General features: G+C 37.7%; 2 protein-coding genes across 2 annotated transcripts in view; one reads left to right on the plus strand and one right to left on the minus strand.

Annotated features, from left to right (window-relative positions):
• TNNI3K (TNNI3 interacting kinase) overlaps positions 1-24104 on the minus strand; it is a 285169-nt gene that overhangs the window by 57913 nt on the left and 203152 nt on the right. Inside the window, exon 23 of the mRNA XM_029229957.1 lies at positions 770-829. Within this exon, the coding sequence (XP_029085790.1) occupies positions 770-829 (60 nt within the window). The remainder of the gene's footprint in view (positions 1-769; positions 830-24104) is intronic.
• Positions 7638-20945, plus strand: LRRC53 (leucine rich repeat containing 53). Its single transcript, XM_029228981.1, is given in 5 exon segments — positions 7638-7725; positions 10048-10839; positions 15484-15981; positions 18612-20767; positions 20769-20945. Coding segments are annotated over 5 exon segments (3711 nt in total).

The raw sequence follows: 24104 nt of genomic DNA on the forward strand, positions 1-24104 counted from the left end.
CAATCTCAGGTTGATGCTGTTTTTCCCCATTTCTGCCCCTCCATACACTCGTTTATACATGAGCCTGTATGTATGATGTCCATCCCTCTCTCCTGTAGCACTCACTTGCATTTGGGAATATGTTATTATTTTTGAATTAGTGCTCATGTTTCAGTTCCCTTGCCTATTTTCAAATGCTATCTCCTGAACAGGTGTATAGAAAATTAAGGCAATTATAGAGAAAATTAAAGCAAACAGCTCCTTGATATTAAGGAAAGAAAATTCCATTAGTCTCATTACCAACACACATCACTTTATGTAAAATATGTGTGGTATAAAAGCAATGCCTCCCAATTAATTTATGTGCTAATTTTAGTAATAATTTTTCCGGTTCTTATTGAACATAAATGGACAATGGCTTAATGTTTTAGCTTACATTTCGTTGTTTGTAAGAAATTTTGTATAGAAAGTAATGATTTACATAATTACCTTCTAACTCATTTGTTATTTTTAAAGTTTTACATATCAATTTTTTAAGCTATGCATACCCATGTCCATTTGCTTGCCTGATTATTTGTTGGAAGGGCCCCAATTCACTCTGAATTTGCCTTTGCCCTACAGATGCAGTCAATTCTCCTCCACCCTAAGAACTTGATTGACAGGGTGAAAATATGAATGGAGTTATGGACACACACTTTCTTTCCACAAGCACCACCTTAACTACATTCCCCAACGTCATTAGATATTCAAGCCTTTGTAATGGACATATTTCAGAAGCCAAAGTTCTTACCTCAGTGTTGCAGAGACACTCTTCTAACTTGGTAACAACTTCAGAAAATTCAGGTCTTCCCTGTAAATAAAGAAAAGACTTCTTTTCCCCAAAGAATAAAAGGGATGCAGCTATCTTTGGATTTTAAAATTGGATATTTGCATGTGCAAAGAATGAGATTAACAACAAAGTAGATTTTTATTTAAAATACACTTGTATTGAAGTGTTAATTGAATGTTCACTTGCTGTTCATGGAGGGATGTTGAGTCTCCCTCTGATAAGAGTTTTAAGTCAGAATTTGCAACTACATTCAGATAATGAAATAGTGGAAAAGCTTTAATTAGCTTTGTGCGCTTTAACGCGGCAGGTTTGCCTCTTCAAAATCAAAGAATAAAAGTGAATACTAAAAACTATTAACTATCTCAGTGCCCTATAATACACTGTTCAATGTGTCTGTAGGGAAAGAACTGCTACAGTTGATTTTATAATTAGCTTTATTTTTGAAAATACCGTCTCAGATTCAAAACTAAGATCAATAGCAACCTCATGACTATGCCCTACTTTAGGGGTTAAGATGAGCTTTTAATCTTCAAAAACTGTCATTAAAGATATTGTCCACTATGAACCTTCGTGTCAGATGAGTTTGGTCAAATAAACATTTCTTGTATTCTGATTATATTCCAAGCTTTGTTCTGGTTGCTAGAGATATATAAATGATTATGGATCTAAGGAAAAAATTCCCGGGATTTTAGAAAAAGTTGGTTTCTTTTGGAGAAATTATATGCCTTCTTTTTTCAGGTCCTAAGGACATGTTACATAACCTATCATTTCTCCCTTTATGAAACTTTCACTGCCAGGAGGTGGATAGCCCAATTTAACATTCAGGTGCAGTAACTAACTAATTTAGATTCTTAGTAGAACAATTTCTCCCTTAATATCTAGCCCTCCCCTGAGGACACTGCTTCCCCCAGAGCTCTCTCAAGAGGAAGCTGTTTTCTCTCACATATTCCTGTACTTCTAGGTGGGTGGGGATGGTACTGGGGGTAAGCGGGGGGCGGGGGGGGGGGTCTGTGCCTTTCTCACTGACATTGTAACTTGCAATTGGTTTCTCCTGGAAGAGCCACCAGTTTGTCAAGCTTTTCCCCAGAGTCCCTCTCCTTTCTCTGAAGGTTTTGCATCTGGCTCACTGTCATGCTCTCTAGCACTACTCTCAGTGCTTTTATTATCCATGCAGATAATCATTAAGGTGGCCTGACCTCTGGGGCCCTTTGTCTCCTCTTCTGCAATGCTCTTATCCTCCATCTTCCCTTGGTCCCTTAGCTCCCCGGTCATTCATACCCTAGGCCCTGTTACCAGCGACGCCTGCAACTCCTCCGAGCTCTGCATCCTCACAGTTTCCATCTGATGGCCCTGGGGCTCTACCTCCTCTCTACCCAGCTCACTTTGTCGGGAGCTCTGACTCCAACAACTTTGACTGCATAAACCATCTTACCACTTAGGAAGACGCTGCTTTGCATTGTGAAGATTTTCAAATGTACCCTGAAGTAAAGGAAAATAGTGCAATAAACCCCTGTGTATATATATATATATCACTCAGCCTTAAAAACCATGTTTTTGCTACTATTGTTCTATCTTTTTGTCTATCATCCGATGTCTCCCCTATTTTTTGTTCCTGTTACCATCTTTTCACCATCATCCAGTCACCTTATTTCCTCCATGATTTAGCTTAGATTACACTGGCAATCATATTCACTCCATCCCACATAGCCTCAACTCCCTTGCCCTATCATGAATTTTGTACACAGTTGGAAAAATCCTAGTCTTGATTAAATCCATCCTGACGGCTCTTATTTCAAAATTATGACCCTCTAACCTGAAGTGGACCCTCAGTACTGTTTAGAGAGTCTATTTTGTATTCCTAGCTCACTCTCACTCTCTAAATGGCTGTTTTGCACCTTCTCCTCTTTCCTCAAACCTCTAGTTCCCGCTAATACTTCAACCACCCACCTATATCTAAACTCACATCATCGGCCTTCACTCCCTTTTCTACAGATGAACTTTGCCTGATTCTATCCGAGGGCAATTCCTTCACTGTGTACTAGATCTTATCCTTGCTAATCTACTCAAGGACATTGCTCTGACAATAATTCTCCCTTCTATTTTTTGCATCATCAGCATTCCCTTTCTATTGTTTTATCCCATCAACATACAGACATATAAATTCTCTCATCTTAAAAACAAATAAACAAAAACAAAATAAAACTCTTGACTCTACTTCTTCCTCAAGCTACTACTCCATTTCTCTGTTCACCAAAATTGCTCTAAAGAGTTGCCTAAATTTGCGGACTTTTATTCTCCTTCCATCTGTCCTCCATCCCAATCAGGTTTTCTCCTATAACACTGCTGAAACTGCTCTTGTCAAGGATACAGACTTACCTCCTCATTGCTAAATCCATCTTACTTGGCACAGCATTAAATGCAAATAATCATTCTTTTGTCCCTGAAACATCATTCAACTGGACTTGAGGTCACTATTTTCTCATTATTTTAATTCACTATTACTTGCTATTTCTCAGTCTTCTCTTTAGATTTTACTTCTCCTCTTTATCTTTAAATTTTAAATTGCACCAGGCCTCAGTCTTTGGGTCTCTTCTCTATTTAATTTGTTGAGGATTTAATTCAGTCTCATGGCTTTAAAAAACAACTTCCAAATATCTATATCTAGCTTAGTACTCTTTCTTGAACTCTTAACTCACATATGCAACTTCTTGCATTTATAGTCTTCTCTGCTTCAGTAAATGGCAACTCTATCCTTTCCGCTTCCAACCACAGGATAATATCTGAATTCTCTCTTTGTCATACTCTTGCTTCTAATTCACCAGCAAATCATAATCATTCTGCCTTCAAAATGTATCTAGAATCTGAATGAACAAACTGCATTTATATTGGATCAACCCTCCCCCAGATAACAACTGTAAACTCTGGATAAAATGTAAAAGACTGTGACCTGAAAGAAACAGAGAGTGAACAGGAGCAGGTAGATTTTGGAGGGGACTCACAGAAGAAAGGAAGGGCATAGGATAAGGTTCTTAACTTTTTTTTTTTTTTTTTTTTACAACATTTTCCCTAAGGGTAGGCCCCATCTGCATCTTAGAGAGCAATTAAAATTCTGATGGCAGCAAGCCTGCAGTTTTGCCTGCTTGAAGAACCCAAGGATAGAATTCAGGGCATCTAGGGTAGAGTGAATTAGCTATGGCTTTGTAACAAATTATCACAAGTGGTTTAAATCAATACCCATTTATTATCTCCGTGGGTCAGAGTCTAGTACAGGTTAACTGGGTCCCTTGCTCAGGGCCTCACCAGATTAAAATCATGGTGTTAGTTCACTCTGTGATTCTCATCTGAGGCTCAGGGGCCTCTTCCAAGCTCACTGGTTACTGGAAGAATTCATTTCCTTCAGGTCCCTGTTTTCTTGCCAACTGTTGTTCAGGGATAACGCTCAGCTTCTAGAGGATGCCCATAGTTCCTTGCCACATGGCTCCTATAAGCAGTTCACAACATAGCCATTTGCTTTCTTTCTGGCCAGCAAGGGCATGTTTCTCTAAACTTTTTCCCCTGTGACCAACTGGAGAAATATTCTTTGCTTTTAAAGGGCTCATCTGATTAGGTCATACCTACACAGAATAATCTTTGTCTTGCCATATGAGGAAACATAATTATGGGAGTAATATCTCATCATATTCATAGGTTTTTTCCAAACTCAAACGTAGGTGGTATTCCTGGAAAAAAGTGGAAGGAATCTTGGGAGCCATCCTAGAATCCTGCTTATCACACGTAAGCACTAGAAAATGAGGGGAAATCCTAAAAGAAAGGGGTCTGGGAGAGGGAGCCCCAGAATATGCATATAAACTCTGCCTAAGTCTCTGGCTGACCTCTGAACCACATATGCATAGGGCAGACTCTAAGCAGCCCAGGTAGGCTAAAAGAAGTGAACTGAGATTAGATCTTTTGCTCAATGCAGGACATTGTTCTTACTATGTTTTCAGTCTGAATTATCTAACTCTTATTCCTGCCTGTGGAACCCCTCTGCCCTCTTCAAGCCCAACTCACAAGACACATCCTTTATAAAGTGTCCAAGGATTTCGCAAAATAATTTTTCACTATTATTTAGATTTATTTCATTCTTTCTTGTGTTACAACTAGCTATTTACATGTCTATATCACTAGCTGGAACATGATTTGAGGGTAAGCAAAGGCCTGTTTACTCCTGTATACCTAGCATGTTCCACTGCACAGGATAGCTTAGTTGAGCTCAAATTTGTTACATTAAATTGCATCATGATAATAAAAAATTATACAGAATCTGACTACCTCTCATCCTTGTCTAAACCATCATCTTTTGCTTGTATTATGATAGTTTCTTTCTAATTACTTTTGCTGCTACTATTCTTTGCCTATTAAAAGTATGTTCCCAACATGGTAGCCAATCCACAGCTACCATCAGACTCAATAGTGAAATACTGAAAGATTTTCCTTTAAGATTAGGAATAAGACAAGGATGCCCACTCTCATTCAATATAGTATTAGAAGTCCTAGTCATAGCAATTAGGCAAGAAAAAAGAAATAAAAGGCATCCAACTTGGAAAGGAAGAAATAAAACTCACTGTATGTGGATGAGTTGATATAGAAAACCCTAAAGACTCCACCAAAAAACTGTTAGAACTAATAAAAAGATTCAGTAAAGTTGCAGGGATACAAAATCAATATACAAAGATCTTGTTGTATTTCTGTACACTATTAACAAGCTATCAGAAAGAGAAATGAAGAAAACAATCTCATTTACAATTGCATCAAAAAGAATGAAATACCTAGGAGTAAATTTAACCAAGGAGGTGAAAGACCTGTACACTGAAAGCTACAAAATATTGAGGAAAGAAATGGAAGAAGACACAAATAAATGGAAAGGTGTCCCATGCTCATGGATTGGAAGAATTAATAATGTTGAAACTACCCAAGGCAATCTATAGATTCAATGTAATCTCCATCAAAATTCCAATGGCATTTTTCACAGAAATAGAACAAACAATCCTAAAAATGTTATGGAACCACAAAAGACTCCAAAAGCTGAAGCAATATTGAGAAAGAACACAGCTGAAGGCATCATGCTCCCTGATTTCAAACTGTATTACAAAGCTATAGTAACGAACACAGTAGCCAAAATAATTATTTAAAAATGTGCTACAGATGAAGTAATGCCACTCACAAAAGCCTCCAATTACTCTCATCTTATATGGATAAAAAAACCAAAGCTCTTGCATTCATCTCCAAGGCACGCACAGCCTGCTCCTGCTATTTCCTGGCTTCCTCTTCCTCTTGTGTAGCAGGCCACACTGACCTCCTCAGGCTGAGAGCACACATGCCTTCAGGGACTTTGCATTTACCATTCTTCCCACCTGGACTGACCAGCACCCTTCATCTTTCCCAAGTCTTTGTTCAAATGTTACTTTATCAGTTTTTTCTTGTCACCATATTTGCCCTACTTATTCCATAGAACTTATCACCGGATGACTTAATACATATTTTCATATTTTTTGTTTATTGTTTACATCCCTTCGTAGCATGTCCATCCAATGAGGGCAGGAGTTTATCACTTGCTATTCTATCTCCAGTGCCTTCAGCAATGCCTGGAGCACAGAAGGAATTCAATAAATACTTGTTGAAAGAATGATAGAATTAATAGTTTTATGTTTTTTTTACATTTTATTTTATTTTCAAACTATGTTTTGTATGGGTAGAAGGTTTTTATTATAATTTGCTTTAAGTTTCTTTTTTTAAACCAATCAGGGAATACATTATAAATGAATGGCCTTTTTTTGAACATTAAATCCAAAACAGTGTTAATATTTCATTGGAGAGCTGAAATAATGGTAAAACTATGATACTTACTAAACACTTAGAACATTTTATCTAACTCATAATGCTCTGTAATGTAGGCATTTATTATTTCTATTTTAAACATGAAAAGGAAAAAATAAGAAAAATTACATAATTTATCTAAGATAGTATAGTCAGTAAATACGAGAGCTGAATTCAAAGCTAGGTAGAGCTTGTGATCTTAATGCTCCTTCATTCTCCCTCTCTATCTGTGGCATCTATATCTGTGAAGAATAATTTCATTGTAAATATATGTTTCAGTGCCTGAGATTAGGTTCTGCATACTAGAAAGAGCACTGGATTTGGAGTTAAAAGACTTGGTGTTAAATACCTAATAGCTATGTGACTTCGGATGGTTTATTAACCATTCTAAACTTCAGTTTTCTCAGCCTCAAATTGAATTGCCAAATTAAAAGAATTAAATAAGGTAATGTATTTGCAAAAGCTCAACAAACTATCAAGTGTTTTACAAAGTAGCTTAATTTTTTAATAATCTATATTAATGGCTGTGCCTTGGATGTGAGTTCTCTGAATTTATGGTCAAATGCTTTAACAGTTCAGTTTGTGTTTTTGTTTATTGTGGGTATACATATATATTTGTTGAAGCATAGTTGATTTAAGATATTATATTAGTTTTAGGTGTACAACATAGTGATTCAATATTTTTATAGATTTTACTCCATTTAAAGTTATTACAAATCATGGCCATATTTCTCTGTGCTGCACACTATATCCTTGCTCCTTATAACGGCTCAGTTTAAATTCTATTCAAATTAAGGATTTCAGCCATTTATCTAGCATCATGTGAGAAGCCAAAGTGCCCATTAAAAAGCAGAAATCACCAAAATGCCTCATGAGCTGAATATACTGAAATCCCTAGATAATAAATGCCAACATTATGATGTGCATTGCTCTCTACTTTCCTTTCAGGTGGATGGCTCATCTCTTTGCTATTATGCTGCAGTTGGTGGCGGCCTGCCCTGCATCATGTATGGTGTGCACCAAGGATGTAACCCTCTGTCACCAGATAACCTATATAGTAGGTAATAAAACCAGTAACTCTAAAAAGCAGTGTTCAGTGTACCTGACAAATTCATTGCTATGCCTGTCTTTGTACTGACTGATCTCTCGGCTCAGCCTGAAAGAGGTAAACTTTTAAAGAGCAAGCTTTCTTTAGTGACTAAAGATTGATAATATTATTTTATTTTCCTGTTCGTCCCTGGTGGTCTTAACCAAAACTACTTTAAGACCTTCAGAGGTAACTGAGGTATTTTGCTCTTATAAAAGAATACCACCATTTTATTGTTACATACTTTTTTTAATAAAAGAAAAAAATTGATCACTTTAATTATATTTTGTCCACACTCTGTGCAGATTTGAAACCTACCACAGGCTGGAAGAAATATCAATGAATCAGGAACCTGAAGTGCAATTGTTCAGCATTAGTAAGATTAAGTGATGTACCAGCAAAACAGATTATTATCAAAGTGCATCTAATTTTGAAAGTGTAGTCTTTTTTTATTGGTAGTAAATGAGCTGTAGAAATGCTAACAAGATACACTGCCTGTATTCATTACATATTGCTTGCTTAAGTCAACAATTTAATAAGACACCTTATTAACAAATTTGAGGAGAATGTGATTTACATCCTGATATCCAAGAAGAGATAAACAAGCTATAAACCACGCCAATGGAAAAATTTCAGAAACAAATCTAAGATCGAGTGGAAGAAAATGAGTTCTTTCATTTCTAAAATCCTATGACCCCATGAGAATTAAGAGGTAGATGGCATTGTCATTCCTGAAAGGAGAGAGACAGTTTCAAGGCTAGTTCGTTGTATACTGTCTCCAATCTGTATAGAAAACACTTAACAAACACTAAACTCCCATCCTCTCAAATAGATCTGACTTTACTACATTTTTTATTTTTGATCAGAGATAGCTGTTTGTAAGAAACAAATATTGCTCATCTACATTGCTACACCTCTATATATTCCTTCTCATTTACAAAGTGTCACATTTGTGAAGTTAGATTTCATAAACACAGAGACTTAAATGGATGATTTGCAAGTGGAGCCTGTCTGGTCCTAGACAAGAAGTAATTGACAGAAACAATAGCCTGCTCCCTCAGAGTCAGAAATCTCTAGAGGACTGAGGATCCCTAAAAACAAAACTCCCTCAGCCCGTATGAAAAACAATGATGAAAGGAACAAAATGCCAAACTGGTTAGAATTAATAGAATTCAAATAATCAGTAATAAATGCTAAAAATAAATACTAAAAAAATAACACCCCCAAACAAAAGCCCCATGACTCATGATACGGAGATGGGAGCAATTCTTCCAAAAGAAGGCACTGTGGAAATCCTTTGTCTTTTACATTTTTTTAAATCTCTTTGTTTCAGTGATGTAGTCTGAATTTCATAAGGGAATTGTGATTTGCTTCCCCCATGGTTGATTGTTCTAATATCACCTGTAGACCTCCCAGGGACAATGGACTCTTCCATCCTTATGACACTGTCATTTTCAGTCAAAACAATTTTAGCATGATAAAGATGTGTTACAATAACTCCTGATTATAATACATCTTTATCGAGTTAAAACGCTTTGATTTCTAATGACAGAGCAGTGATAGCTCTAGGGTGATTATGGTGAAGGGATTTAACAGTTGGAAGCCCTGAGTAACCACCTGTCATTACATGATGGACTTCATTGGAGGGAACAGATATTAGACAGGAGGCAAAGATGGCCCAGACTATAATGAGAACCCCACTGACAGATCCTCAGGTTGTCTGGAGAGAACATAGATCCTTACCAAGTTGCCAACTTTTAGCCTGGAGCTAAAAAGCAGAAACCAACGGTCCTTCTCACTTCTCCCACCCCAATCCACACCTTTATGTTTGAGAGAAAAGATGATTGGCTTCACAGCATAAATATACATTGCTTGTGGAAAACTGGTTAGGAAGCTCAGACACAGGCTCAGCTGTTGAGTGACTCTGTCTTGGGCCAGCAGGGCTGGAGCAGGTCAGTACACAGCCTCACAGAGAGAAAGCCTGAAATGCGACTTTCAAAAAAACATCAATGATGATAATCCAAAACAATGAATTAAATTTAACATCTAAAGGAACAGATGGGTTTGTGTTTCTCAAATAAACATGTCATGGTAACAAAGAATATAAAAATCCATCATTCTGAAAAGAGCCACCTTCCCCTTAAACTGAGAAATCAGAGAATCATTTTCATTTGTTTGTTGTTCTTACCCAGGTGATAGGATTGTACTCAGAGGGTATTGATTATCTCTGCTCTCCACTGTGTTCCCCTCCCACGTGTGTGTACTCGCTTCTAGTCTGTGCTTTTCTTCTCCACAGCAGCCCCTGTGACCACGAGGGTTTTAATCATCACTGATGGATATCTCTCATCTATAGAGAGCACAAATCTGTCCCTCTTGTTTAATCTTGCTCTGCTCTCCTCGAGCAGAAATGGCATCGAGGATGTTCGGGAAGACGCCCTGCACACCCTTTCAAAGTTGCGGACGTCGTTGCTGGAGCACAAACAAATATCCAGCTCTTCGCTTACCGATCACAGCTTCAGCAAGCTTCGCAGTCTGCAGGTGCTGGCGCTTAGCAATAATGCTCTCTGCGCCCCGCAAGGGTCTTGGTTCCAAAACACCAGGGGCCTGACCCGGCTACAGCTGGATGGGAATCAGGTCACTAAACTGACAGACAGTTCTTTCGGAGGCACAGATCTCCACAGTCTCAGGCATCTGGATTTATCTAACAGTTGTATTTCCTACATTGGGAAAGATGCCTTCCGGCCGCTGCCTCGACTACAGGAAGTAGTCCTGCCGGGTGTTTTTACTCCACTGAAGCAGTTAATCCTTCTGAGCTTAGATAAGAACCAGTGGAGCTGCACTTGTGATCTCTACCCCCTTGCCTGGTTCTTAAGAAACTACATAAAGTCTTCTGCTCACACGCACAGGAATGCCAAGGACCTAAATTGTCAGCCATCCACCATGGCTGTGGCCACTGCAAAGAGTGTGCTAAGGCTGTCTGAGACTAACTGCAATTCCAAGGCTGCCAACCTCACTCTGGCTCTAAAAGACAGAAGTCCCCTCTTCCCAGGGCAGGATGTGGCCCTGCTGACTGTCCTGGGCTTTGCAGGTATGACAGGGAGAAGTGTGCCCAGCTTTTCTCCATATTCTTGAAGTACACTAAATGATGCCTTTCTCAGGCAACTGGGGAACCTTTCCAGGGCTTGTGGAAGGGAGAGGTTGTCAGTAGTGTGGGAGGATGTTAGTTGATTTGGCATAGGTTGAAAAAACTACCTGTTGCAAAGAAACTGTCTAACATAGAGGAAAGGGTCTTGAACCAGAATTCAAGAGCTCTAGTCCTGGTATAACTAGCACTGTGATCTTGAGTGCATTAACCTGTTATTCAGACTTCGGTTTTCTTGTCTGTAATGAGGGAATAGTCTATATTTCAGTACTGGCACATTCATTAAGATGCTGGGAGATAGGGGTTAAAAAAGTGATGAGACATAGTCTATTTCCTCAAGGCACTCCCATCGGTGTGCTTCTCTGTGGTGGAGTGAGAATCAGTGGGCTTTAACAAGTGCAGGGGGAGATGCTATTATGACAACCAGGTGCACCCTGCTCTATAGTGCTTGTATAAGTACTATAGAGCTAATACAAGCTCTATAAGCTTATACAAGAGCATATATACAGCTTATACAAGCATGAGCTCTGCAGTTAGATTATCCAGGTTTGAAACCTGGCTCTGCTCTTACTTGCTGTGCGACTTGGGCAAGTGATTAATCTGCTATGAGCCTTGGTTTTCTTCTATTTGGGGGTTTTGAATTCTTTTAAGATTTCTGTTTGTCTAACTTGTTTATAAACTTGGAGCATTACCCCACCCCACAACTGACTAAGGAGAGGATACTATCCAACCCTTTAAATTTTCTATGGTAGTTTGAAAATTTTTTAAACTATGCATCAGCTATCACTACATCTCACTGGATGAATGATCTAATGTGATGCTTTGTGGCATTAGTCAAAGACCAGATATGCATGAGATTTGTCAAGATATCTAGATGTTTGTATGCTTTCAGTGCATGGTGAAATCCTTTGTACCTGTGGGTAGCCATGGTGATGAGAAGTGTGTGTGCGGGGGGGGGGGGGGATGTATGTGTTTGTGGGGGGTTCCCCAACACTGGAGGACCAGAGGCTTGCAAATGGCACTCAGGACTGAACTGATATAATTTGAATATGTGCCATAAATAATTATTCCATAGCAGGTTTCCAGTGAATCACTTGAACATCAGATTTTTAGCTCCTTTTAATCAGGATAGATGGAGACCACTGTCAGGTCTAGACAGTGAAACTACCACCAGCAGTAATCAAATTCACTTGGAAGTGAATTCAAATTCTCTCAGGAAGATAAATTGTTTTAGAAAATGTGTAACCATGTCAGTAATTTTACGTGCTAAGAAATAATTTACTACAAAAGACAAAAGCACTAGAGCAACAGAGAGTTTCTTCTTAAATGTGTTTCTTAGAATACTTAGTATGTTATAGGTATCTTTTATGTCTAATTTTAGAAAAGATTTTGCCAAGTTAGCAACTCTGCATTAGTGTAGAAATAGATAAAAATTCTGGAAGGTTCCAAAGGCTTTGTCAAAATGATAGGAAGCTTAACATGTTGATAAATTATGAATATTATTACATGCATGTTAAGTTATTGTGTGTGAAATTACCATAAAAATGTAATTTTTTTTTGTGTTGTTGTTGTTGTTTTTTGTGTTGTTTTTGTGTTGTTTTGATGCTGTTTTTAAGTGAGATTCCTCTTTAAAACAGCTCTGACTTTTGATACCGATTTACTCCTTCGAAGGTGCTACTCCTCCTGAAGTGAAAAGTGTGGTCAATAATCTATCCTTCTAGATTGTGGGAAAAAGACTTAGAACTAAAATTTGGCCTCTGAGTCTATTGTCTTCTTTGGCTATAGATAAATCATCACAATTCCAAGGAATATGTAAAATCATATTTGGTGAATTTAAAACTGATAAGTGGCTAATTGGCACCTAACCTCTTGACACTTCCTATTCTGTGAACTGGAGGATAAAAAGAGAAAGCTTTCATGAAGCTCTAACATTTCCAATTCTTCAATGAGACTTTTATCATTAATTTTGCATTTTTGTTGTCTTTCTAACTCAGAAATATTCTTAGAATACTTTTTAAAAATTGCAACAATGCCCATGGCAATGAAAATTCAGCCATCTTCTTGATAGTAGGTTCAGCCTACCTACGAGCTTCATCTGCTGATTTTGCTCTCTGCAGTAATAGAAAATGACCATACCTGAGTGGTAATGTGACACAGACATAGCTGTAGCATCAATAGCGGGAGAGTGAGTGGTTCCTCGTGGTTTGGACACAATTTACTGAGAAACTCTATCCCATAATCAGATTACGCCTACTCTCATTTCAGTGGCTGATTCATGCATTTAAGAAATTTAGGTCTTTCTTTCCTTTATTATTTGGTTTAGTAACTGCATCAGCCATACATAGTATTCTCTTAATGATTTGTTTTGGATTTTTTTTCCTAACAGCTGAGGCTTTTAGGATCTAATAGGACAATACCAAGCCTAAAAAGCAGCAGCAGCAATTACAACCACAATAACATATAACAATGACGATTCACTGAATCTTACTATATCAAAATACTGTATTAAACATGTCACATATATTATCTCACTTGACCTCTGAGTGGTATTAATTATTCCTGTTTGATAGAGGAGGAAAAATAAGGCTCAGAGAGGTTAGAAAATGTTCCCAAGAAAAGTATCAGAACAGAGCTTTGAATCCTGAGTTTTCTTACTCCATGTAAGAGATACAGAGATGTTTCTAAAATTTTATTATTTTCATGTTTTTAACATTTAAAAACCAAAACCTTTGGAAAAACCCAGACTCTAGGATTTGGCAATTAAAATGTTCTGATCTAACTTTTGCCACTACTTTTTAAAAACATGGTGTTTTTAATAGAGATTTCATAATTTCAATATGTTGTAGCACTTTCCAAGAGTGTATTGTTGTCAAAGAAATAAAAATGGGGCTTAAAACGTTACGATCTGGTAAGCTACAAAAAGGTTGGCAGATTTTGCCAGAAACTGCTATTCTATTTGGTTAATCTTCATCTTTAGCAGAAAAAAATGAAACAACTATGCCTGACCCCTTCTTTTTTCTTTCAAGTTTAAAAAATATCATCACATTTTCATTAAAGTTGTCTGCAGTGGAGAGAACCAGGCATAGTGCAATCAAGGAGTCTAGAACGCTGGTATCATCTTACTCACTGTCCTCATCTCCAGAGTCAGGGAACTGAGTTTTCCAGGGCAACTGACTTGCCCAGGGTCACACAGCAAGTTATAGGTAAAGCTGGACTCTAAACGCAGAACTCCAAACTCAGTCTATACTGACACCATGTCCTCCTGATCATCATTTTGGAGATTTGTAAGATGAGACCACTCAGTGCTTTTCATTATTAGGATTCATAAACAGAATTCCTTCTGTTTATTTAAGAATATTCAATAAACAATTCTGGTGTGCTTCCTCTGTGCCAGTGTTGAGAGCACTGGAGATACAATATCAAATAAGACTGAAAAGATCCATTTCCTCATAGTGCTTAATTCTAGCAGGGGAGGACAGACAGTGAACAAGCAAATGAATAAGTGAACACAATAATTTTATACTGTTATAAGTGCCAAGAAAAAAGGGAATCACTGTGTCAGAGAGAGAGTTGGGTGTAACTCAGAGACTTTGGTATGAACATCTATGTGGTTGAGGATGCCGTTTGTCAAGATGAGAAACAGTGAGGTAGAAACAGGTTAGACTCTGCACTTGAGTTTGAGAAACACTGCCGTTTACAATGTTATTTAGAGGATAAGCTAGCCTATAGAGAACATGAAATGACTGTACCAGGAATTCTGAGATTAGATGTCAATAATTTTATTGTGGTAGTTCAAAGAAGGGAGTGATCTTTGCAAGATGGGAAAAAATAGCAAAAGACTTAGATTTTAAGGGATAAATGAAATTCAAATAAGCAGAGATAGGAGAAAGTATTAGAAGCATCATAGAGCATACACAAAGGCTTAGAAGTACATTTTAAGACTAATGAATTAAAGAGTTTGAAACATAGTGTTTGAATGTGGGAAATGATAAAAAGTGAGGCTAGGAAAGAAGGTTATGGCAAGAATATACTGAGTCTTGAATGCCAAGGAGTTTGACCTTTATGCTAATAGAAGCCAATGATGTATTCTGAGATAGGGGATGAATCTTTAGAGGTGATTAAAATATGGCAATAGCTTGTAGAATCTTCTTTTCTTTGGGTGGAGGAGGTTATTATACATGAGAATTTCAGGGTATAATGCTAAATGTGGTCTATTTTTATTGACTATGGGATTAAGAAATAGGAAGTTTCATTTCCCATAGGCAGAAAAGGAATTTTAATGCAGGAATTATTTTATCTTGAATGAATTTCAGTCCATGAAAAAAACCCCTTTTTCTGTCAACCACATTCCAGATGGTATTGTTTCTTATAATTTTTAATCAATACAAAGAAAGATCCAAACTGGAAAACAGAACAATGTCGATTAAATATCCTCTGTCTGGACTAATATTTTTCCACATGGTGATAGATTTCCCACCCATTTTGACACCCTTTAAGCCATTAACCTTGATATTTGTGGATTTCACATTTGATGATTTATATGTTTCTTCCTATGATGTTATCTTTTAATAGTCTCTCTATTTGTCACAGGAGCTGTTGGTCTCACTTGCCTGGGTTTAGTTGTATTTAACTGGAAACTCCAACAAGGCAAAGCAAATGAACACACAGAAAACCTTCCTTGCAGAACCTTCGATGAATCCCTGCGTGATCATGAGGCAAGAAATTACCACGCTGAGGGATGCTGTAACTGCCACTTAACCCAGGAAAACGAGATAAAGGTCATGTCCATTGTGGGGTCCAGAAAGGAAATGCCACTCTTACAGGAAAACAGCCATCAAGCAGTACTGGCCTCTGAGTCCACAGCCCTTAACCTGAAAGGGAAGGGCCATGGGGCAGACAGTACTTTCTTCTGCTTTGGTGGCAGACTGCTGCAGTCAGGATGTTCAGAGCCTCCTGGGAATATGGCAGCTTTTAATGAGGCCAGCTTACCTACAAGATATTGTCCAAAGAGAGTTGAAAAGCTGAGGAATCGTGAGCCTGGGGAAGTCCAACCTCAAACTCTGCCACAGCATGTAACAAGAACAATAGGTGAGTTGTCTTGTTTTAGAAAATCCCACTCTGTTTAAATCCCTCTGAAAGAGTAGCCTCCTTTGATTTCCTCAAAAGAGAAATGCCATAAAAATCATCGTGACACCGGCCTATTCCTCTCCTAAAGATAATGGACATGTATCTGTGCGTATGGAGTGAGGTGTAGATGAACACTTCCCAAACTCAGGAGCTGAGGGTACACCTTGTGCCAATCGGCAAGTGAATTTTGTGACCCGACACCTAACAGTGTTTTTTTTTGGTTTGTTTGTTTTTAAGAAGCCTTTTAAATAGCAATAGTGCTCTTAAGATTTATAGGAGGCTGAGTATTGGCTTCTATTCCAACATCCTTCGAGTCTAATGCTAGTTCTACAGTAAGCAACCTTCCCAGAGCATGACATGTTAGAAGAATCGGCCTTCTAATGCTAGTGATTCATTTCAGGAATGATGTCAAGACACATACTTTGCTTGCTGAGCTGTCAGGGATGATAACTTCCCAGTTCAGGGAAAGTCAGGACTTAATTCATTGTCCCATGTTGGGAGCCGAGTGAATCTGGCTGTGACATCTACCCACTGTACATGGGCGATGTCAATATTTAGGTGGAGGCAATGAATTAAATGTCTTCCTTTTTCTCCCTGAATAGTAAGGCAATGCTTTCAGGCTCAACAGTGAAACCTTTGACAGCTGCTCTGTAAAGAGGTTCCTGTCATTTATTTGAATTGGTTTACAACAGGCAGAGCTTTCTCTCAGAATATGAATGACAGAGGTGCTGCACCAAGAAATTCTTACCATGGGGATCTGGCCCTAAGGATGGATTTGGGGACAATTGGAAAAGAACGAAACTGTATGTTATTCCATATGTGGTATAAAGCAGGATGTGAATTTATGCCATTGCATCCCCCAGACTTCAGATCTTACCAGTTTCGGGGGCCTGATGATTTGACTGAAAAGAGGAATGGCTAAGGAAGAAAACATCTGCCATAGAAACCCGATCAGATTGGTTTTATTTTATAAAGCAATAAGCACTTAGCCTTTCAATAGAATCATACCTTAGGTAGATGTTTCATTTTAGCTTTGTCCAGAGTCTTCACTTCTTTGTAGGAAACTCCTATACTAAAGGGAAAGTGGCCTCTTAACCATTTAAAACCCAGTCTCTTGTTTCACACAAATGCTGGTTTGTCAAATCAATACAATTACTTTTAAGAAAGACTTGAAATTTTGCTACATGCCAGGCATTGTACTGAAGCTGGAAAGGACAGTTATTGGAGAGAAAACGTTCAAGACCACACCTGCTCCAGAATAGAAGTCTGTAAGAGGCAATATCACTCTAATTAGGGCTTCTAACTCGGAAATATAGAATTACAGTATGTCAGGGGTAGAGGAGATTTTAGAGGTGATCTAGTCCAATAGCTTTTAATATTTATCTTTGAGGCACAGAACTCTCTTAGAATATGTTAAAGGCTAGCAGGTCTTTCTCCGGAAGAATTTTATACCCACATAAAGTTCCCACTAGTCTAATCTCCTGATATCCAGCGAGTAACTGGCTTCTTCAAGGTTACTCAGAGAGTTGAAGTTAGATCTTAGATTAGAACTGGATGCAATTTGGGGCTTATTTCACCTCTTTCTTTCTATCACTGAAAGGAATAATTCTTTCTTCCTTTGGATAAACCAATTTCACAAAACAAGAAAAAGTACACTGGTAAGATGTAATTTTAAACTTAATATGCATTGTGGAAGAGGATACGGTTTAGTATCAGACAGACCTGGGTCAAATTCTGCCATATCATTTAGTTGACATGTGACTGGGAGAAAACATGCAACCTCTCTAAACTTGTTTCTTCCTCTGTAAATGTGCTAGGAAAATAGGACTTGTCCAAGGGATCAGGTCTCTTAAATGAAAAAATGAATGTACAATATTTAACACAATGCCTACCTCTTATGCTCAATTAATGGTGAAATATTACTAATATTTTTGTCATTAATATTATTTAACATGTATCATGAATAAATATTGTATTAACATGTACCATTTAAGAGTCTCAGACAGATTCTTTCAACACAGACCAGGCCATAGTCCAAACCACATATTCATTTAACAAATATTTAATGAATATTAAGTGATGCCAAGTAAACCAGATACAGACTCTGCCTTATTGGAACCAGTAACATCACAAGTATTTCTCTGTTATTGTTGAGGTTATTATCTGCTTGAAACCTATATATTACTCAATATTTTATTATGTTCTTCCTAATATTTAGTCCCAAGTGGTAAATGAATTGAGAAAAAAATTACTATAGCTACTTGGAAAGAATTTAGATATTATTCATATTTAAAGCTAACCTAATGGACAACTAATCTAAAGATTTACAACTATGAATATTTTAATTTCTAATTCCACAACTTTTACATCAGCATCACAACTGATTAAAATGTGGCCATAAAGAGTGCCATTGCAAACACACCAAACTGCCAAATGTCCCTTGAGGATTTGGTTAAAAATCAGGAAATTTTCAAGAATTGCCATAATCAGTGGAGTCCTTTTTGCACCTTTCATAAGGCTTCTAAGCGTCTGTTTGGTTGGGGTAATAAAACTCTGCTCAGTGCTAAATTCCTGCATTTATTGTTCAGCAGATATCAGCAGTGACACATTTAGTAGAAGATATGCAACATCCACTTCAGCCCTGGCAAGAGAAAGTCTTGAAAAGCATTTAACAAATGAATCATGGCAGCCTCCAATAGAAAAAGGACAAAATGGCTTACAACCACACAGGCTGAGACATTTTATTACAGGCTCATCATCCAAGCCTTGTGAGCCTGAGGAACACTCTGTACAAAAAACCTTACAAAAACATAGATCAAAATATGATGATCCTTGTGGGCTGTTAACACGAAGCAGGCCTGGGTATTTGCAGCCAAACAGTTGTCTTATCTGTAAATATGTGCCCTGTGATCAATTTCAAGATTATGTGAAAAAAAGGAAGCCAAATTGTCGAGAACTTTCAAAGCCCAAGAAAGAGCAAATCCAAATTAACAGAGCAATAGAAAAATTCCTGATGAGTGAGGACAACATGGAGTTATTGGGGTTATCAACAAAAATCAAGAAAACATATTCCCCTAAGAGGGTTAGCTTCCATCATCCTGATTTAGTAGAAAAAAATAGTTTGGTGATGTCATCCAAAACATCAAGCCATTGGAAAGAGCAGAAAAATCAAAGTAACCACCTGACCAACTTGGATCTCAAAAAATGTAGCAATCCTCAGGAGAGAAACAAAGGAGGAAAATGGCTTACTGATCCACAAATTCTGCAAAAGAAGAGAACCAATCAATCTGACTTCAAAGGGAAAATTAAAGGACAAAATTTAAGGATAAAATTAAATTTAAACCCTTTTAGAAAAGTTAGAGTCCATCCAGAAAAATCCTTGCCAGAATTCCCAAAGAAACGCAGACAAGTGTCACCTTCTAATAAATTCTCCAAAGTTTCTGAGAAAGAAGCCAAAATAAACCTTGTGTCCTCTGCAGATTTTCACCAACAGTCAGAGAGTAACAACTATGTTAGATTCACTGCAAAACGGCTGCCTCTCAGACATGCCCCAAAGCAGACCCCATATTACAGAAAAAACATCAAAAAGGCTCCTCTCTTCAGTGCTGACAACTTGTCAGTGGCTAACCAGAGCTCTATGGAAGGCAACTGTCACCCTACTGGTCATATTCCTGATGGAAACCCATCAACATTGCATCAGCCAACACCCACTGTGACTGAACACAGGCAGTCACACTCCCCCGTCTCGGCTGAGCAAGTGGGAGGTGCAGCTCGCCTTGCACTGGGCATTCCTTGTTATTTACCAGCGACTTTGGAAAACATAGGAAGGGATATTTTACCATCCCACCATTTTAGGGGGGCTACTGACCAAGGGGTGACAGAGCCCACTGAAAACATGGAGCAGGACAAATCAAAGATCAGTGAGCTAAATCAGTTTTCTTTGTCCCTGGGGAATCAAATCCACAGGACTGAAACCTACAAGGAACATACTTTAGATCAAAATCAAACCTTACAACATGCAGAGCAACTCTCAAGTCACGAACAACTTGGAAATGAAGAAAAAACGTTAATGACAGAACCCAAAATATCACATCCAATTGTGGAAATTTGTGTTATGGGTGAGGGAAATGATGTAGAAAAGAAACTTCCTAAAACAGAAACTTATGATTCCTCTCCTATTTCCCGGACACAATCCAAGGGCAACTTTACATTTATGAAGACAAATTCTATTCCATACCAAAATAAAAGAGAGCTTCCCAAGGATATCAGTACCTCTCTTAGTACTCAAGCCATCTGGCCTCTAACCAATAGTAGTGAAAAAGGAATTGACAGCACAAATGCATTGCCCAGAGATGATGGCACTGAAGCACTGCAGATAAAAATAGTAGGGAAAGAAGAGAAAAAAATGTTCGATGAAAGCAAGGCAAATTCTAGTATGTTAATTAGGACCACACAGATGACCTTAAATGGCACCACAAAAGAAAAGCAACAAACTTGGGAAAATGGAAAAAGTGAAAAACATATATTATATGATTCAAACTCTGTTGAGGCGACTATTACAGCTAAGGATTTGAGAATGACAAGTTCCCATGAAACCAAATATAGACTAACTTGTAGTGAAACAGATCTTAAAATTAACAGTAATATGCATGATTTGAGAGAAGTTCAAGATTTTCAAACAGATAAAGATAACAGTGCACATAAAGAAGGTGCAATGACAGGGGAGACATTACCAGAGTTAAAAAGACATTAGTTTTGAGGCAGAAAATAAGGTGTCTCTAATTCTTAGAAGAATAAATGAAGCTGAAAACTCTGCTCCTAAACCTACATTGTGTCCACCATCTGCTGAATACGTTAATTCATCACCTTTAGAGGCAGAACAAAGTGAAAAAAATAACTCAAATAATATTCCTTTTCTACTTTAGCTTTCTTCAAAAGGACACACAGACACTCCCTAGCCTTTGCATGCATTTCAAACGCAGTATTTTGCAGGAAAAATCTTCAGTAACTCTTTGTTTTCAATAAGATAAAAGTACACAGTTGAATATAATGCAAAAATCAAAGAGCCACGAGATATGTTTGACACAGTTAATTGAGTTTGCTTCTCTAAGGAATGGGAAAATGGGAAAGAAGAGTTGTGCCTCATCCTGGAAAAGAAAACAAACATTAAAAAAAAAGCCTTAAGCAAATGAAAGATTAAATAAGAAAAAGTACTTGAGCAGATTTACACTTGATGATTATTTTATGGAAATTACTATACACATCTCAATTAGTGGTATTACAATATTTCTTTCGACATAGATGATTATACATTCGTACTTGTGCCTGAGCTGTTTTCCTAATTATGGTATGAAAATAAAAATTGAGCTTTGTTTGTTAACTGTAGTCTAGGTGATATGCATATTGGCATATTTCAACCATTTGCGACTGTTCTATTGACAATTATGCTAGATCCTAAGTAGAAGTCTTTAAAACCTGTTATTTCTCTAAGAGAAAAATTTAAGGATTTCCAGATGTAGTAGGTCATTTCTGTAAAATCTGTAAAATCCTATAAATCCACTAGGTGGAGATCTCGACTTCAATCATTTTAGAACAAATGGGACTTCAAAATCAACACAATAGCTCCAGAACAAAAGGAATATTAACAAGCTTTATTGCCAATTGTTATTAACTTACGATTTTGAAAACTAAATAACCCATTAGCATGTAAGCTTTCAAGGCTTGAGCTCTTGAGTTTGGCATGCCACTACTGTTTGGTGTGAGTATTCTTCCTTATGCACAGGAGAGAAATGTCTTTATAAATATTAGATTTAAAAGCCATAGTAGAATAAGCATTTCTTATTCAAAGCCACACTTATTTGAAAGATAGAGGTATACTCAATATTATTAGTGATATCCTAGTAAAATGTTGAAAACCTAACATCATGATATAGAATACTATAATATTTCATATTTTCTAGTGGGAAAAAAGGTCACAAATGCAACTAACTTTCTCTTCCCCTGTCTCTATATCGAAGTCTCTATATCTTTATAGCTACATGCGGCAATATTATAAAGCTTAAAAGCTATTAGAACAATGTAAATATTGCTTACATGCCCCATTTCCTGTTTTCTTTCCTATTCAGAATTGGTAGCAAATGACAACTTTCTTATTTTGAAAACTTCCTAAACTTATTATCTCTCTTCTTTCCCTGGATTCAAAATGTTCTTGCTTTTAACTCTGACTCTTCTCCCCTCCCTCCTCGAGCTCAACTCCTATGCCATCTGTCTGCCTCCCCGGATCCCACTTCCTTTTGTCAAGCACCTTGAAGGTAAGAAGAGCATCTATGCCAACTTTTTCTTGCACATTAAGTTTACTGTATTCTAATTGCCAGCTCCCTCAGTTTTGTAGAGCAGGTTACTCTTTTTCTCTGTAACTATCTTTCTTTTCCCTTTTCCTATTTTCTTTTAAGCACCTTCATTTTACTGCAGAGCTGTTAGCTTTGTTTGTCACTGCCAACAATGTCCCTCATATCTAAGGGCTTAAAAGTATTCTGTTCACTAGCTTTCATTCAGAAGGCAGTGATGACAGTTCTCCTGGACTCTTTCCTCTCATCCACTTCCTAAATCCGGTCTTTTCCCTCCTTCTGTTATATTTCCTTTGAAGTAGTTCTCACACTTACCCCTGAGCCCAAATCCCCATGGTAACCATTGTAGTCTTTGTGTTGTAACCAACTGGATTACTACTGCAATAGCAGCCCAGCTAGAGACTCTGACTTCAGTGTCTTTTGCTTCTGTGTCACCCCACTAGTTCTCTGTCTTTACTGGGCACAAATCACCTGGGGTGCACGTTAAAATGCAAAGTCCCAGGCTCCAACCCAGAGATTTTGATTCAGTAGATTTAGAATAGGATCCCAGAGTCTTCATTTTAACAAACATTCCAGGATAATGTGGAGCATATAATACACAGCCTACACTAAGAAACAATGCTTAGCTATTCCAGTGCACACTATGAGATAATTCAGTGCCTGCCTCACCACAGGAACTACATACAATTCTTTAAGTGAATAAATCCTTCATACCAAACTCTGATGAACTTTCCAGAAAATTACTTTTATCATACCTTTCACTACTTTAGAGACAAAATATAATTGTCTAATTTCATGTCCAAATTCCCTAGTTTGGTTTCCACAGCTTTCCAAAATCTGATTCCATCTAATTATCAGAACTTTTTCCCACTTCTCACTGTTTTCCAGCAAGCACCCTCTATCTCTAATAGGCTAGTGTTTTCGTTGTCCTCTTCTATTTTTATGGGTCTTGACTAAGAAGACATGCACAGGAGACAATAATGTGTTTCAAATTTAAGGAATGAAGCAAAGACAGACATAAAACAAAGAATGAGAAGTGAAGTTGATAACCTAGCAAACGATGACCAGGCAGCATGATGTTAGTGTTTAGATCTAAATATGAATTTGTTTCAAATGAGGGTCTGGTATAGCCCCTCAGTAGCTACAATGTTCCAATAACTAAGTCTCTCCCTTGTGTCTTTTCTCACAATGAATTTGCCCATGTTCTGTTTCCTTAAACTCTCTCTCTCTCACCAGCCCCATTCATTCATCAAATTCCTATTTATGCTTATAATCTCAGCTCAAGTATCACCTCTTCCAGGAAGCCTTCCCTGACCTAGCTCTTTGTCCCCCACTTGCTAGTATTCCTTTAGCATTCATTCTCATCTAATCTTGATTTCCTTCATCTTGGCTTGTAACTATAAAACCAGTAATGTGTTTATTCTATTAATCTCCATATAACCGCTAGACCTTAAGCGCCATTAAGAGCACATCTCCATTGAATCTCCTCACTCATCCCTGGGGCTGTATATAGTAGAGACTCAGTAAATAATTATTTAAGGAAAGAGTGAAAACTAGCCCATTGTTCCCTTTCTCCTCAGTACTTAGCTTACTGACTAGGTGAAGACCTTACTGGGCAATGCAATGATGACTTAGGCATGTCACATACAGAAGCAGCTCAAATTTATAATGCTGAGATGGATACCACAGCCAAACCGGGAGCCACCTGACTGACAAGCACAAATATTGCCAGCCAGT

Source organism: Monodon monoceros, unplaced genomic scaffold (assembly GCF_005190385.1).
Source record: "Monodon monoceros isolate NGI ecotype Baffin Bay Population unplaced genomic scaffold, NGI_Narwhal_1 Super_Scaffold_18, whole genome shotgun sequence".
NCBI classification, from domain to species: domain Eukaryota; kingdom Metazoa; phylum Chordata; class Mammalia; order Artiodactyla; family Monodontidae; genus Monodon; species Monodon monoceros.